General features: G+C 39.6%; 1 protein-coding gene across 1 annotated transcript in view; it reads left to right on the top strand.

Moving 5' to 3' along the window:
- Positions 1–815: 815 nt before the first annotated feature.
- LOC110449951 (UDP-GlcNAc:betaGal beta-1,3-N-acetylglucosaminyltransferase-like protein 1) overlaps positions 816–14,376 on the top strand; it is a 22,125-nt gene continuing 8,564 nt past the window's right edge. The window contains exons 1-10 of the mRNA XM_021497136.1: positions 816–1,042; positions 1,656–1,772; positions 2,000–2,099; positions 2,832–2,896; positions 3,183–3,248; positions 3,730–3,825; positions 6,057–6,152; positions 7,563–7,687; positions 13,117–13,252; positions 13,648–13,716. Coding sequence (XP_021352811.1) covers positions 881–1,042; positions 1,656–1,772; positions 2,000–2,099; positions 2,832–2,896; positions 3,183–3,248; positions 3,730–3,825; positions 6,057–6,152; positions 7,563–7,687; positions 13,117–13,252; positions 13,648–13,716 — 1,032 coding nt within the window. The 5' untranslated portion in view covers positions 816–880. The remainder of the gene's footprint in view (positions 1,043–1,655; positions 1,773–1,999; positions 2,100–2,831; positions 2,897–3,182; positions 3,249–3,729; positions 3,826–6,056; positions 6,153–7,562; positions 7,688–13,116; positions 13,253–13,647; positions 13,717–14,376) is intronic.

Below are 14,376 nucleotides of genomic sequence, written 5' to 3'. Positions count from 1 at the left end.
TTTGCGGGAAATCATGTGAACATTATAATTGGCTTTTTACGGTAAAATTACTTCCAACTTTGTTTAAGACACACATAACGTGTATTTTTTTATTGAACTGTCTTCGCTACATTTTTGTAGAGAAAGCAATCGGTTGCTATTTTTAAAACACTTGAATATCTCACCCGATTTTACGGGTCAATTACAGTTTAAGTTTTATAAAGTTAACCTGAATAGGATTTAAAATATTTTTAATGAAACATGACTTTGCATGGCATGATGTCATCAGCTTTGACGATAGGTCAATTCAGTGAAACCGTGAAAAATAACCTTTTGGAATAAATATAATGATCAAAATATCTAATCTGAAAGATAACGTACAACATGGGAAAAACTACTGTGTGAGGTTTCAATATACCTAAATCTAAAATAACGGATTTGATGTTACTTTGTTTCGGATCAGCGCAATTTGTTATCAATTTAAAGAATTATGCAGCATGAGCTAAAGCTAGAGACCTAATAGACTAGCCTAGCTATATACAAATGTAGGTCTCCGACAGTATATAAGAGAGGCTGTTTTTTAATTTCCATTTTTATTTATTTAGAATATCTTTGTATCGGAACGAGGTCTAATACGCTAGCCTATATATATACGTGTCTGACCATCTTCAACTCCAGGATTTTGTGAAGGAATGTGTCCAGCGGCGATAGTCCCAGAACGTCAGCCGCTCCAGAAGCTGTAATGTCCAATACCCCAAAGTATCGGACTCGTCTAAGCTTTAAGTCTATCAAGCGGAACAGTACTTTACAGTACAGCGCATGCGTACGTTATTGCTACTTTCACTTTGACAACATATCCATGTTAGCGCAAAACGTGTCGGGCTGATAAAACAAATCGCTAATGAATGCCTGCGTTAAATGTTTCATATGGCAGATGAAAACTCATCGTATAAAGCCACATGCATCACAATGTCTGAAATTGGCGTATCGTGGCGTATGTAAGACAACTTTGAATTTGCCTTTGGTGTTTAACATTTGTTCCTGGGAAATGGCGACGGACGTGGTAAGATTTATCCAGTATCCAATACAGTCTAAATAATATTGCCTCTTGTTCATTAAATATACTAACAGTATATACATGGAATTAAAGTATAGCTACCTTTAAGTGTGTCGTATATAGGCGATACCATATACCACTCAATTACAAACCCATAATACCCCAAACCCTAACCCCCTCCCCCACCGGTTACCCACCCCACCGCCCCTCAGAAAGGCTATTATATGACCTTGACCCTTTTTAACAGGGGTCTAGATAACCCGAATTTCCTCTGGCCCCGACACCAGACTCGACATTTTGACAGATATATGATACCCACATGTACACATATTATTATACAACTTGTATCTGTCAAAATGTCGAAAATCTGGTGTCAGAGCCAGAGGAAACTCGGGCTAGGGTCTAGCATTCAGAGGTCTCTGTTGGTCCCTGGTTTGATCATTTTCCACAAGATTTCTTACAGTAGCATAATCCAACAAAACTTTATTCAATTTTAAGATAAGGAGTTCACTCAGAGAGTTAGTTAATTTAATGCTATTTTGAAACCTGAAATAAATCTGTGTTATGAATTATCTCTGGTCACGGTATAACATATACAATCTGTATCTGGTTGTGACAGTCTGTGGTGATGCCTGTGTACAATGGAGAGCAGTGGTTGGCAGAGTCTCTACAATCTGTGTATGACCAGGAGTTCCAGGGAAGTATGGAGCTATCGATCTACAACGATGCCAGCACTGTGAGTACCAGTACTTGACATCAGATATTTGATAAAGTGTTGGTGTTCATATGCTATGTACATGTATCATAATTTACTGAGATTTATCATAAGAATTCTGTCTGTTAGCTCTCACATACTGTGTGCAAATATGAAATTGCATAATTATATGCCATGGCAGTAAATAATATTGTAGCAGTATCATATATTTTATGTATACAATAAATTAGACCTGGTTTGTTTCCCAGGATAAATCCATGGAACTGATCAAGGAATGGGCTGACACTCTGAGGACCAAAGATATCAAAGTCACAATCTCAGAAAACACATCCGATTCTCCAAGGGGAGGTAATGAAATGACAGTAAATCCTACAAACATGGTTAATGATCATGATTATGCATAATAATATATACAAATATACATATAAACCTGTAAAATTTACTGGTTATTTAAGTAACATTAACAGGGACAAAGATAATACATTGCACCACAATACTAGAGCTCTAGGTTATGGCTGTGTAATATATGTTTTATAACATTAACCTATAGTTTATTTTACTACGTAATAAGTGGGTTCCACTGTATAGCGATACAAATATGTGTGCACATTTTTCAGTTCATGTGATATAAAACATTGCATTTCATCTGGAACTTACTGGTTTTATTCAATCATCAAATTGATGAATTGATACAAATATTTTCAAAAATATCTTTGTGCCATTTTATACTGGTGATCTGGTATTATTTTGTACTTAGTGTTGATGGTTGATTAAAATGATTGGAAAGCAAATTGAACTAAAATCTTGTGTAATCATGAGTAGATTTTACAGCACTAGTTCCATCATTTACACGTAGAGAACTATTATAGACATGTAAAACAATACCACAAATACATACCGTCTTTATCTGATATCTCAGATAGTACATTGTACTCAATAAATGTAGTCCACTCATACTGGCTTGTCCACACAATAAATGTGTGCTGCCTAAGTCATCAGATATTTGTAGTTTTATGTCTATACGGTTATTTCTGTGATTTTCTTAGTAAACCTGCAAAAATCTGTGTTCCTGTGTTACAGTGGGGTTTGCCAAGAACCAAGCAATACAAGCCAGCTCTGGACGGTTCCTCTGCTTCCTGGATGCAGTAAGTTAATACTTGAATAAAGAAAATGTCTCCAACCTATTGAACAGACATATGGATACAGGGAAAAGATGTTCGCTTGATTAGTATAGATTACCTCTTTCTGCACAATTTATTCCTATTTTCCTACTGTCTAATATCTGAACATTTTTGTTTACAAATTTATTTTAAATACTCTCAGAGATCTTTATATTTATATACATGTACATAAGGCATGGATGATATCCAATATGACAATATATGTATATAGATATATATATATTTCCATCTCTGTTTTGATTTCACACAGGATGATGTAATGCATAAGGAACGAGTGGCACATCAGTACCAGGCTGCTGTCAGCCACCCAAAAAGTGTGAGTAGGAGTCACTCTTAGAGTTACAATACATGTGTTTAATGAGTCAATTATAAATCCAAACACAATTAAATGTGTGCATTATTGAATGAGTCACTTGTATTAGAGGCTTACAGCTCTATTAACGTTTGTCAAATGTAGTTGTACAATGTGAATAACTACGAAAAATATCAAATATTTTAACAATTTTTTTTTTAACAAACAATATATCAACTGTTATTGGGAAACGATTCCACTGCGGGAAAATATGATAAAACTGATAGGTGCACTTACAACATTGAGTATTAATTACACAGCATTAAAGTATGTCTGAGTTTCATCAGTAGCAAATGCAAGTACAAAAATTGCTTAAATGTGTTGAATAAAATGTAAGTGTTAAAATAAAGTAAATGAATTAGTGTCATCAGTTAGTCCATGTAAAAAAAGTCGGTGTCCACTCGCTCTCCTGTCTTTGGTTAACTTATTGTGTTTAATGTTTCAGATAGTGGGATCTAAGTTCCATCGATTACCTGAGGGGTCCACTCAGCGTTATACTAACTGGGCCAACACAATATCTCAGGAGCAGCTGTATACTCAGGTAGATATACTGTCAACTCTCCGGAACAGCTGTATACTCAGGTACATATACTGTCTACTCTCGGGACAGTTGTATACTCAGGTACATATAATGTTTACTCTCGGAAACAGTTGTATACTCAGGTACATATAATGTTTACTCTCGGGAACAGCTGTATACTCAGGTACATATACTGTCTACTCTCGGGAACAGCTGTATACTCAGGTACATATACTGTCAACTCTCAGGAACAGCTATATACTCAGGTACATATACTGTCAACTCTCGGGAACAGCTGTATACTCAGGTAAATATAATGTTTACTCTCGGGAACAGCTGTATACTCAGGTACATATAGTGTCAACTCTCGGGAACAGTTGTATACTCGGGTACATAAACTGTCTACTCTCGGGAACAGCTGTATACTCAGGTACATATACTGTCTACTCCCGGGAACAGCTGTATACTCAGGTAAATATAATGTTTACTCTCGGGAACAGCTGTATACTCAGGTACATATAGTGTCAACTCTCGGGAACAGTTGTATACTCGGGTACATAAACTGTCTACTCTCGGGAACAGCTGTATACTCGGGTACATATACTGTCTACTCTCGGGAACAGCTGTATACTCAGGTACATAAACTGTCTACTCTCGAGAACAGCTGTATACTCAGGTACATATACTGTCTTCTCTCGGGAACAGTTGTATACTCAGGTACATATACTGTCTTCTCTCAAGAACAGCTGTATACTCAGGTACATATACTGTCTACGCTCGGGAACAGCTGTATACTCAGGTACATATACTCTCTACTCTCGGGAACAGCTGTATACTCAGGCACATATACTGTCTACTCTCCGGAACAGCTGTATACTCAGGTACATATACTGTCAACTCTCGGGAACAGCTGTATACTCAGGTACATAAACTGTCTACTCTCGGGAACAGCTGTATACTCAGGTACATATACTGTCTACTCTCCGGAACAGCTGTATACTCAGGTACATATACTCTCAAATCTCAGGAACAGCTGTATACGTATACTCAGGTACATATACTCTGAACTCTCAGGAACAGCTGTATACGTATACTCAGGTACATATACTCTCAACTCTCAGGAACAGCTGTATACTCAGGTACATGTATTCACACCTCACATTCACAACTAATATATATAAATGTACATTTACATTATTTCTAGTAACAGTTTAGGAGGATTGTATCTGGCGTATAGCAGTTTGAGGTATGTCTGTAGACAATATAACTGCCAACTGGACATAGGCAAATCATGATTAATTGAATTTGTTTTTGTCAAGTTGGCATTCATAATGCCTATGAATGCCATCTGAAAAAATTTGATGCTCAAATCCTCCCACTGATTGTTACTGGATATACATGTACCTTCAATAACCTTAAGCTTCCCAGACAAAAACTAGATATATAACCCCAACAAATTGTTCCTAGATATAATCCTCCCAGACTCTAACTAGATATGTACCTCCAACTGATTGTTACTAGCTTTATACCTCACACTGATTGCTACTAGATATACTATACCTCCCACTGATTGTTACTAGATATATACCTCACACTGATTGTTACTAGATATATACCTCACACTGATTGTTACTAGATGTTTACCTCACATTGATTGTTACTAGATATATACCTCACACTGATTGTTACTAGATGTATACCTCACACGGATTGTTACTAGCTATATACCTCACACTGATTGTTACTAGCTTTATACCTCAAACTGATTGTTACTAAATATGTACCTCACACAGATTATTACTAGCTATATACCTCCCACTGATTGTTACTAGATATATACCTCACACTGATTGTAACTAGATATATACCTCACACTGATTGTTACAAGATGTTTACCTCATACAGATTGATACTAGATATATACATCCCACTGATTGTAACTAGATATATACCTCACACTGATTGTTACTAAATATATACTTCACACTGATTGTTACTTTCTATATACCTCCCACTGATTGTTTCTAGATATATACCTCACACTGATTGTTACTATATGTCCACCTCACACTGATTGTAACTAGATGTCCACCTCACACTGATTGTTACTAGATGTATACCTCACACTGATTGTTACTATATGTCCACCTCACACTGATTGTGACTAGATGTATACCTCACACTGATTGTTACTAGATATCCACCTCACACTGACTGTTACTAGCATTATTCCTCACACTGACTGTTACTAGATGTATACTTCCCATGGACCAACAGTGCTGATGCCAACCTGGTTTTGCTCCAGGGATCTGTACAAGAAAGTTGGAGGCTTTGATGAGGGAGGAAAGGTAACTTAACATTTATTTATATGCATCATTTACAAAATGTTTCTACCTGGTTCTGTGACAGGATAAATATTGCTGCTAGTGTAAAAAGTCATGTGTGTAAATAAAGTAATAAAAACAGCCTTATAAACTAAATCAAATAAATACAAGTGTTCACTTATTGCAGGTCAATGAGGTAATTTATTACAGTGGTCACTTATTACAGGTTGTCATTTATTACAGAGGGTCACTCAATACAGGTGGTTATCTATGACATATGGTCACTTTTTACAGTGGTCTCTATTACAGGTGGTATCTTACACAGGTATTCACTTAACCTGTGGCAACATAAGTTAATGCATATGTATATGCTAAAGTTACATATTATGATTCATGAACAGTTGTGTGATTGCACATCACTCAAAATATAGCAAGCACATAGTGTGCACATGATGTCTGCATATTGTCCACACATGATGTCTGCATATTGTCCACACATGATGTCTGCATATTGTCCACACATGATGTCTGCATATTGTCCACACATGATGTCTGCATATTGTCCACACATGATGTCTGCATATTGTCCACACATGATGTCTGCATATTGTCCACACATGATGTCTGCATATTGTCCACACATGATGTCTGCATATTGTCCACACATGATGTCTGCATATTGTCCACACATGATGTCTGCATATTGTCCACACATGATGTCTGCATATTGTCCACACATGATGTCTGCATATTGTCCACACATGATGTCTGCATATTGTCCACACATGATGTCTGCATATTGTCCACACATGATGTCTGCATATTGTCCACACATGATGTCTGCATATTGTCCACACATGATGTCTACTTATTGTCCACATGCTATAGCTATTGCCCTTTCCATTGTGTGATAATGTTAACACAAAATGTGTAATTTGGTATAATGGTTGATCAATATCATGGAATGAAAATAATCTGGAAGACTCATATGAAATAAGGCACATTGTAGGTATTTAATATCTTAATTAAAATCAAGTTTATATAGGTTTAAATATGTAATCTTGTTAAGCCATTCAGCAATTTACATCCACCACAATTGCTATCATATATCGTTTGTCCATTGTGTGCACAGATGCATGTGTGCTATAATCGCTAAGAGTTTTGTTGTTTACAGTTATGGTTCACATATAGTGCACACATTGTTTGCACATCATGCATAGTGTAATACTGTGCAATCCACTATAATTGTTATGAATATTGATTAAACAGCAAACAAAATATACTAATTGTTTAAGAAATGTGCAATCTAGCATATACATGTTACTCTGATGTGTTTTCCTTTCCCATTCCATGTACTGACAGTGTACTGTACATGTAATTAAAAGTCAAATACATAAGTATTTAACAGTAAGATTTTTTTGTTCTTTTATACAGGGAGTACCTGAAGACCTGATATTTTTCTACCGTCACCTTGAGTTGGGTGGTGGATTGTTTCGTGTTGATAAGGATCTTGTAATGTACAGATACCACCCACAGGCTACAACCTTCTCAATCCATGAGTACGTTGATACCACCAACAGGCCATACACTACTCTCTCAGCCTATATAAATGTAGATACCACGCACAGGCCACGACCTTCTCAGTCCATGAGTATGTAGATACCACCAACAGGCCACTACCTTCTCAGTCCATGAGTATGTAGATACCACGCACAGTCCACTACCTTCTCAGACCATGAGTACGTTGATACCACGCACTGGCCATACACTGCTCTCTCAGCCTATATAAATGTAGATACCACACACAGGCCACTACCTTCTCAGTCCATGAGTATGTAGATACAACGCACAGTCCACTTCCTTCTCAGTCCATGAGTACGTTGATACCACCAACAGGCCACGACCTTCTCAGTCCATGAGTATGTAGATACCACGCACAGTCCACTACCTTCTCAGTCCATGAGTACGTTGATACCACCACCAGGCCATACACTACTTTCTCAGCCTATATAAATGTAGATACCTCGCACAGGCCACTACCTTCTCAGTCCATGAGTATGTAGATACCACGCACAGGCCACTACCTTCTCAGTCCATGAGTATGTAGATACCACGCACAGTCCACTACCTTCTCAGTCCATGAGTACGTTGATACCACGCACTGGCCATACACTACTCTCTCAGCCTATATAAATGTAGATCCCACGCACAGTCCACTACCTTCTCAGTCCATGAGTATGCAGATACCACGCACAGGCCACTACCTTCTCAGTCCATGAGTACGTTGATATCACCAACAGGCCATACACTACTCTCTCAGCCTATATAAATGTAGATACCTTGCACAGGCCACCACCTTCTCAGTCAATGAGTACATATATACCACCAACAAGCCACTACCTTCTCTGTCCATGAATAAGATACCACCCACAGGTCACTACCATCTCAGTCCGTGAGTACATATATACCACCCACAGGTCACTACCATCTTAGTCCATGAGTACATATATACCACCAACAAGCCACTACATGTACCTTCTCTGTCCATGAGTAAGATACCACCCACATGCCACTACAATCTAAGTTCATGAGTACATATATACCACTCACAGGCCACTACCTTCTCAGTCCATATGTACTTAGATACCACCCACTGGCCACCATCTCTCAGTCCATGAGTATGATACCACCCACAAGCCACTACCATCTCAGACCATAGTACATAGAAACCACCCACATGTCACTACCATCTCAGTCCATGAGTACATATATACCACCCACAGACCGCTACCTTCTCTGTCCATGAGTACATAGATACCACCCACAAGCCACTGCCTTCTCTGTCCATGGGTAAGATACATACAACCCACAGGTCACTACCTTCTCAGTCCATAGTAGATAGATACCACCCACAGGTCACTACCATCTCAGTCCGTGAGTACATATATACCACCCACAGGTCACTACCATCTCAGTCCATAAGTAAGATACCACCCACAGGTCACTACCCGCTCAGTCCATGAACACATATATACCACCAACAGGTCACTACCATCTCAGTCCATAAGTAAGATACCACCCACAGGTCACTACCCTCTCAGTCCATGAGTACATAGATACCACCCACAGGCCACTACCTTCTCAGTCCATGAGTACATTGATACCACCCACAGGCCACTATACCTTCTCAGTCCATGAGTACATAGATACCACCCACAGGTCACTACCATCTAAGTCCATGAGTACATATATACCCCCCACAGGCCACTATACCGTCTCTGTCCATGAGTAAGATACCCCCCCCAGGTCACTACCATCTCAGTCCATTAGTACATAGATACCACCCACAAGCCACTACCTTCTCTGTCCATGAGTAAGATCCCACCCACAGGTCACTACCATCTCAGTCCATGAGTAAGATACCACCCACAGGTCACTCCCATCTCAGTCCATGAGATAGATACCACCCACAGGCCACTCCCTTCTCAGTCCATATGTACTTAGATCCCGCCCACTGGCCACTACCTTCTCAGTCCATAAGTAAGATACCACCCACAGGTCACTACCATCTTAGTCCATGAGTACATATGTACCACCAACAAGCCACTACATGTACCTTCTCTGTCCATGAGTAAGATACCACACACATGTCACTACAATCTAAGTTCATGAGTACATATATACCACTCACAGGCCACTACCTTCTCAGTCCATATGTACTTAGATACCACCCACTGGCCACCATCTCTCAGTCCATGAGTATGATACCACCCACAAGCCACTACCATCTCAGACCATAGTACATAGAAACCACCCACAGGTCACTACCATCTCAGTCCATGAGTTCATATATACCACCCACAGACCACTACCTTCTCTGTCCATGAGTACATAGATACCACCCACAAGCCACTGCCTTCTCTGTCCATGAGTACATAGATACCACCCACAAGCCACAGCCTTCTCTGTCCATGGGTAAGATACCACCCACAGGTCACTACCATCTCAGTCCATGAGTACATATATACCACCCACAGGCCACTACCTTCTCAGTCCATAGCCGATAGATACCACCCACAGGTCACTACCATCGCAGTCCATGAGATATATACCACCCACAGGTCACTACCATCTCAGTCCATGAGATAGATACCACCCACAGGCCACTACCTTCTCTGTCCATAGTAGATAGATACCATCCACATGTCACTACCATCTCAGTCCATGTGTACATATATACCACCTACAGGTGACTACCCTCTCAGTCCATGAGTACATATATACCACCTACAGGTCACTACCATCTCAGTCCATGAGTACATAGATACCACCCACAAGCCACTACATGTACCTTCTCTGTCCATGTGTTAGATACCACCCACATGTCACTCACAGGCCACTATACCTTCACAGTCCATGAGTAAGATACCACCCACAGGTCACTACCTTTTCAGTCCATGAGTACATAGATACCACCCACAAGCCACTACATGTATCTTCTCTGTCCATGTGTTAGATACCACCCACATGTCACTCACAGGCCACTATACCTTCACAGTCCATGAGTAAGATACCATCCACAGGTCACTACCTTCTCAGTCCATGAGTACATAGATACCACCCTCAGGTCACTACCATCTCAGTCCATGTAAGATACCACCCACAGGCCACTACCTTCTCAGTCCATGAACACATAGATACCACCCACAGGCCACTATCCCTTCTCAGTCCATGAGTACACATATACCACCCACAGGTCACTGCCATCTCAGTCAATGAGTACATATATACCACCAACAAGCCACTACCTTCTGTCCATGAGTAAGATACCACCCACAGGCGACTATACCTTCTCAGTCCATGATTACATAGATACCACCCACAGGTCACTACCATCTCAGTCCATGAGTAAGATACCACCCACAGGTCACTACCTTCTCAGTCCATGAGTACACATATACCACCCACAGGTCACTACCATCTCAGTCCATGAGTAAGATACCACCCACAGGCCACTATACCTTCACAGTCCATGAGTAAGATACCACCCACAGGTAACTACCATCTCAGTCTATGCGTAAGATACCACCAACAGGCCACTATACCTTCTAAGTCCATGAGTACATATATACCATGCACAGGTCACTACCTTCTCAGCCCATGAGTAAGATACCATTCACAGGCCACTATACCTTCACAGTCCATGAGTAAGATACCACCCACAGGTAACTACCATCTCAGTCCATAAGTAAGATACCACCAACAGGCCACTATACCTTCTAAGTCCATGAGTACATATATACCACCCACAGTCCTCTACCTTAAACTCTCAGTAGATACCACTCACAGTCCTCTACCTTAACCTCTCAGTAGATACCACACACAGTCCTCTACCTTAACATCTCAGTAGATACCACCCACAGTCCCCTACCTTAACCTCTCAGTAGATACCACTCACAGTCCTCTACCTTAACCTCTCAGTAGATACCACACACAGTCCTCTACCTTAACCTCTCAGTAGATACCACACACAGTCCTCTACCTTAACCTCTCAGTAGATACCACCCACATTCCTCTACCTTAACCTCTCAGTAGATACTACCCATAGTCCTCTACCTTAACCTCTCAGTAGATACCACCCGCAGTCCTCTACCTTAACCTCTCAGTCGATACAACCCACAGTCCTCTACCTTAACCTGTCAGTCGATACCACCCACAGTCCTATACCTTAACCTCTCAGTCGATACATGTGATGATACCACACACAGTCCTCTACCTTAACCTCACAGTCGATACATGTGATGATTCCACACACAGTCCTCTACCTTAACCTCTCAGTCGATACATGTGATGATCCCACACACAGTCCTCTACCTTAACCTCTCAGTCTATACAACCCAGTCCTCTACCTTAACCTCTCAGTCGATACATGTGACGATACCACACACAGTCCTCTACCTTAACCTCTCAGTAGATACCACCCGCAGTCCTCTACCTTAACCTCTCAGTCGATACAACCCAGTCCTCTACCTTAACCTCTCAGTCGATACCACCCACAGTCCTCTACCTTAACCTCTCAGTCGATACATGTGCTGATACCACACACAGTCCTCTACCTTAACCTCTCAGTCGATACATGTGATGATACCACACACAGTCCTCTACCTTAACCTCTCAGTAGATACCACACACAGTCCTCTACCTTAACCTCTCAGTAGATACCACACACAGTCCTCTGCCTTAACCTCTCAGTAGATACCACCCACAGTCCTCTACCTTAACCCTCTTAGTCCATATATGCATATATGTATGCTATACAATGTAGTGACATAGGAAATCAAATAAGTCAATAGTGGCTTTGAGCTCAATATAGATATGTTATCCTCAGACTACTGAATGATACTATTATGGTCTGTATTTTATCTGTGCCTGTTATATCTGAAGGATAGTTAATAAATTTGAAGTCCTGTCAGCTTCCTCAGTGAGTGTGGAAGGTAGATACTTGTATGAACAGGGGAAAAAACCTTAGTAGTTATCAGTAGTGTAGAGATTTCATCAGCTTATAATACTATTATACTAATGTTTAAGTCAGTTAAACCAGATATCTATTGCTTTCCCTATTATTGAAATCAAAATATTAACGTTATATTACAGCAAAATTTCCAGGTATACTGCCACAATTTCTGTCCAACAAATTTTTGCCAAGTCACTCAGTTTTAACACCATGCAGATTATGCAACCATTTGGTACAATTTTCGTACACTTCATTGATAAAATTTAATAACGATAATGAGCAAATTTCTTTGCATTAAGAAAAAATAATGATAATAAGCACAAATACCAAAATTAGTGCATCAAGTAGCTAGTATCAAGTCCTGCATTATAAATTTCCAGTCATCATCAGTGATGCTTGAGACGGAAACGGTGAGCTCAAAACCAGTCAGACATTTTGGTATATATCACTGAATGATTTAATTTACATACACAGAGATACAATATGGGAGCGGCGCGTGGCAGCCATCCAGTCTCAGGTCCTCAGTAAGTGGTCCTGCTTCACCATCTGGAATGCTGGCAAGCAAGGGCGCAAGTTGTACCGCAGCTTATCCAAGGAAAACCAAAAAAAGGTCTGATATTATACAGAACTTAAACGCTCACCTGGTCAGGAAGGCACTGATCAAGGTATAATTCAGAATACAAGACAGCCATATGCGTACTGGCTTCTGTGATTGGCCAGGACATTTTATACTTGTAAGGAGGTAGATGTAGTAATTAGTCTGTTTGTATTTCTTGCCGAGATCCTCAGACAAGGTCAAGATAACACAAAGCTTGATCTGTTTCAGGCATCATGAAGTATTTCATGTACATTGTCTACAGAATAGATCTAAACCACCTAAGGTTGTGTCGAACACAAGATAAATAGTTCATATTTATAGATTAACATTATCTGTTTCCAACATTTTGTTTAGGCAGATTTATTTACATGTGCAGTGTTGAGGTATGACTATCTCTTTTTCCTCAGGTGATCATGTTCTGTGATGTTGATGAGAAGAAAATCAAAAGTGGTGTTTATGTCTTTCAAGAATCAAAGGTAATTAAATTGTTCACAAGGAATATTAGATTATTGTTATTGTGGGGAGTCCTAATTTACATGCTATTATAAGTTTTAATATGATACTATTATATATACTTGTATTATATGGGTTACTGTACTGTATACACTTAATTTTTTGCAATCTGACACACGGGATCCTATAACTTTAAAATGTGCAGTTCTCAAAAACCCTTTTTAATATAGTTTTTAGGGGAATCTCATTTCACATTGGGTGTCTACTGAATGTTTCTTAATCTGTATTGACATTGGATGTCTACTGAATGTTTCCTAATCTGTATTGACATTGGATGTCTACTGAATGTTTGCTAATCTGTATTGACATTGGATGTGTCCTGAATGTTTGCTTATCTGTATTGACATTGGATGTCTACTGAATGTTTGCTTATCTGTATTGACATTGGATGTCTACTGAATGTTTGCTAATCTGTTTGGACGTCTAATCTGTATTGACATTGGATGTGTACTGAATGTTTGCTAATCTGTATTGACATTGGATGTGTACCGAATGTTTGCTTATCTGTATTAACATTGGATGTCTATTGAATGTTTGCTTATCTGTATTGACATTGGATGTCTACTAAATGTTTGCTAATCTGTATGGACATCTAATCTGTATTGACATTGGATGTGTACTGA

This window comes from Mizuhopecten yessoensis, unplaced genomic scaffold (genome assembly GCF_002113885.1).
Source record: "Mizuhopecten yessoensis strain PY_sf001 unplaced genomic scaffold, ASM211388v2 scaffold4843, whole genome shotgun sequence".
NCBI classification, from domain to species: Eukaryota; Metazoa; Mollusca; class Bivalvia; order Pectinida; family Pectinidae; genus Mizuhopecten; species Mizuhopecten yessoensis.
Note: the sequence above shows the minus strand (reverse complement) of the source record. Positions and strands in the feature narration are given on the sequence as shown.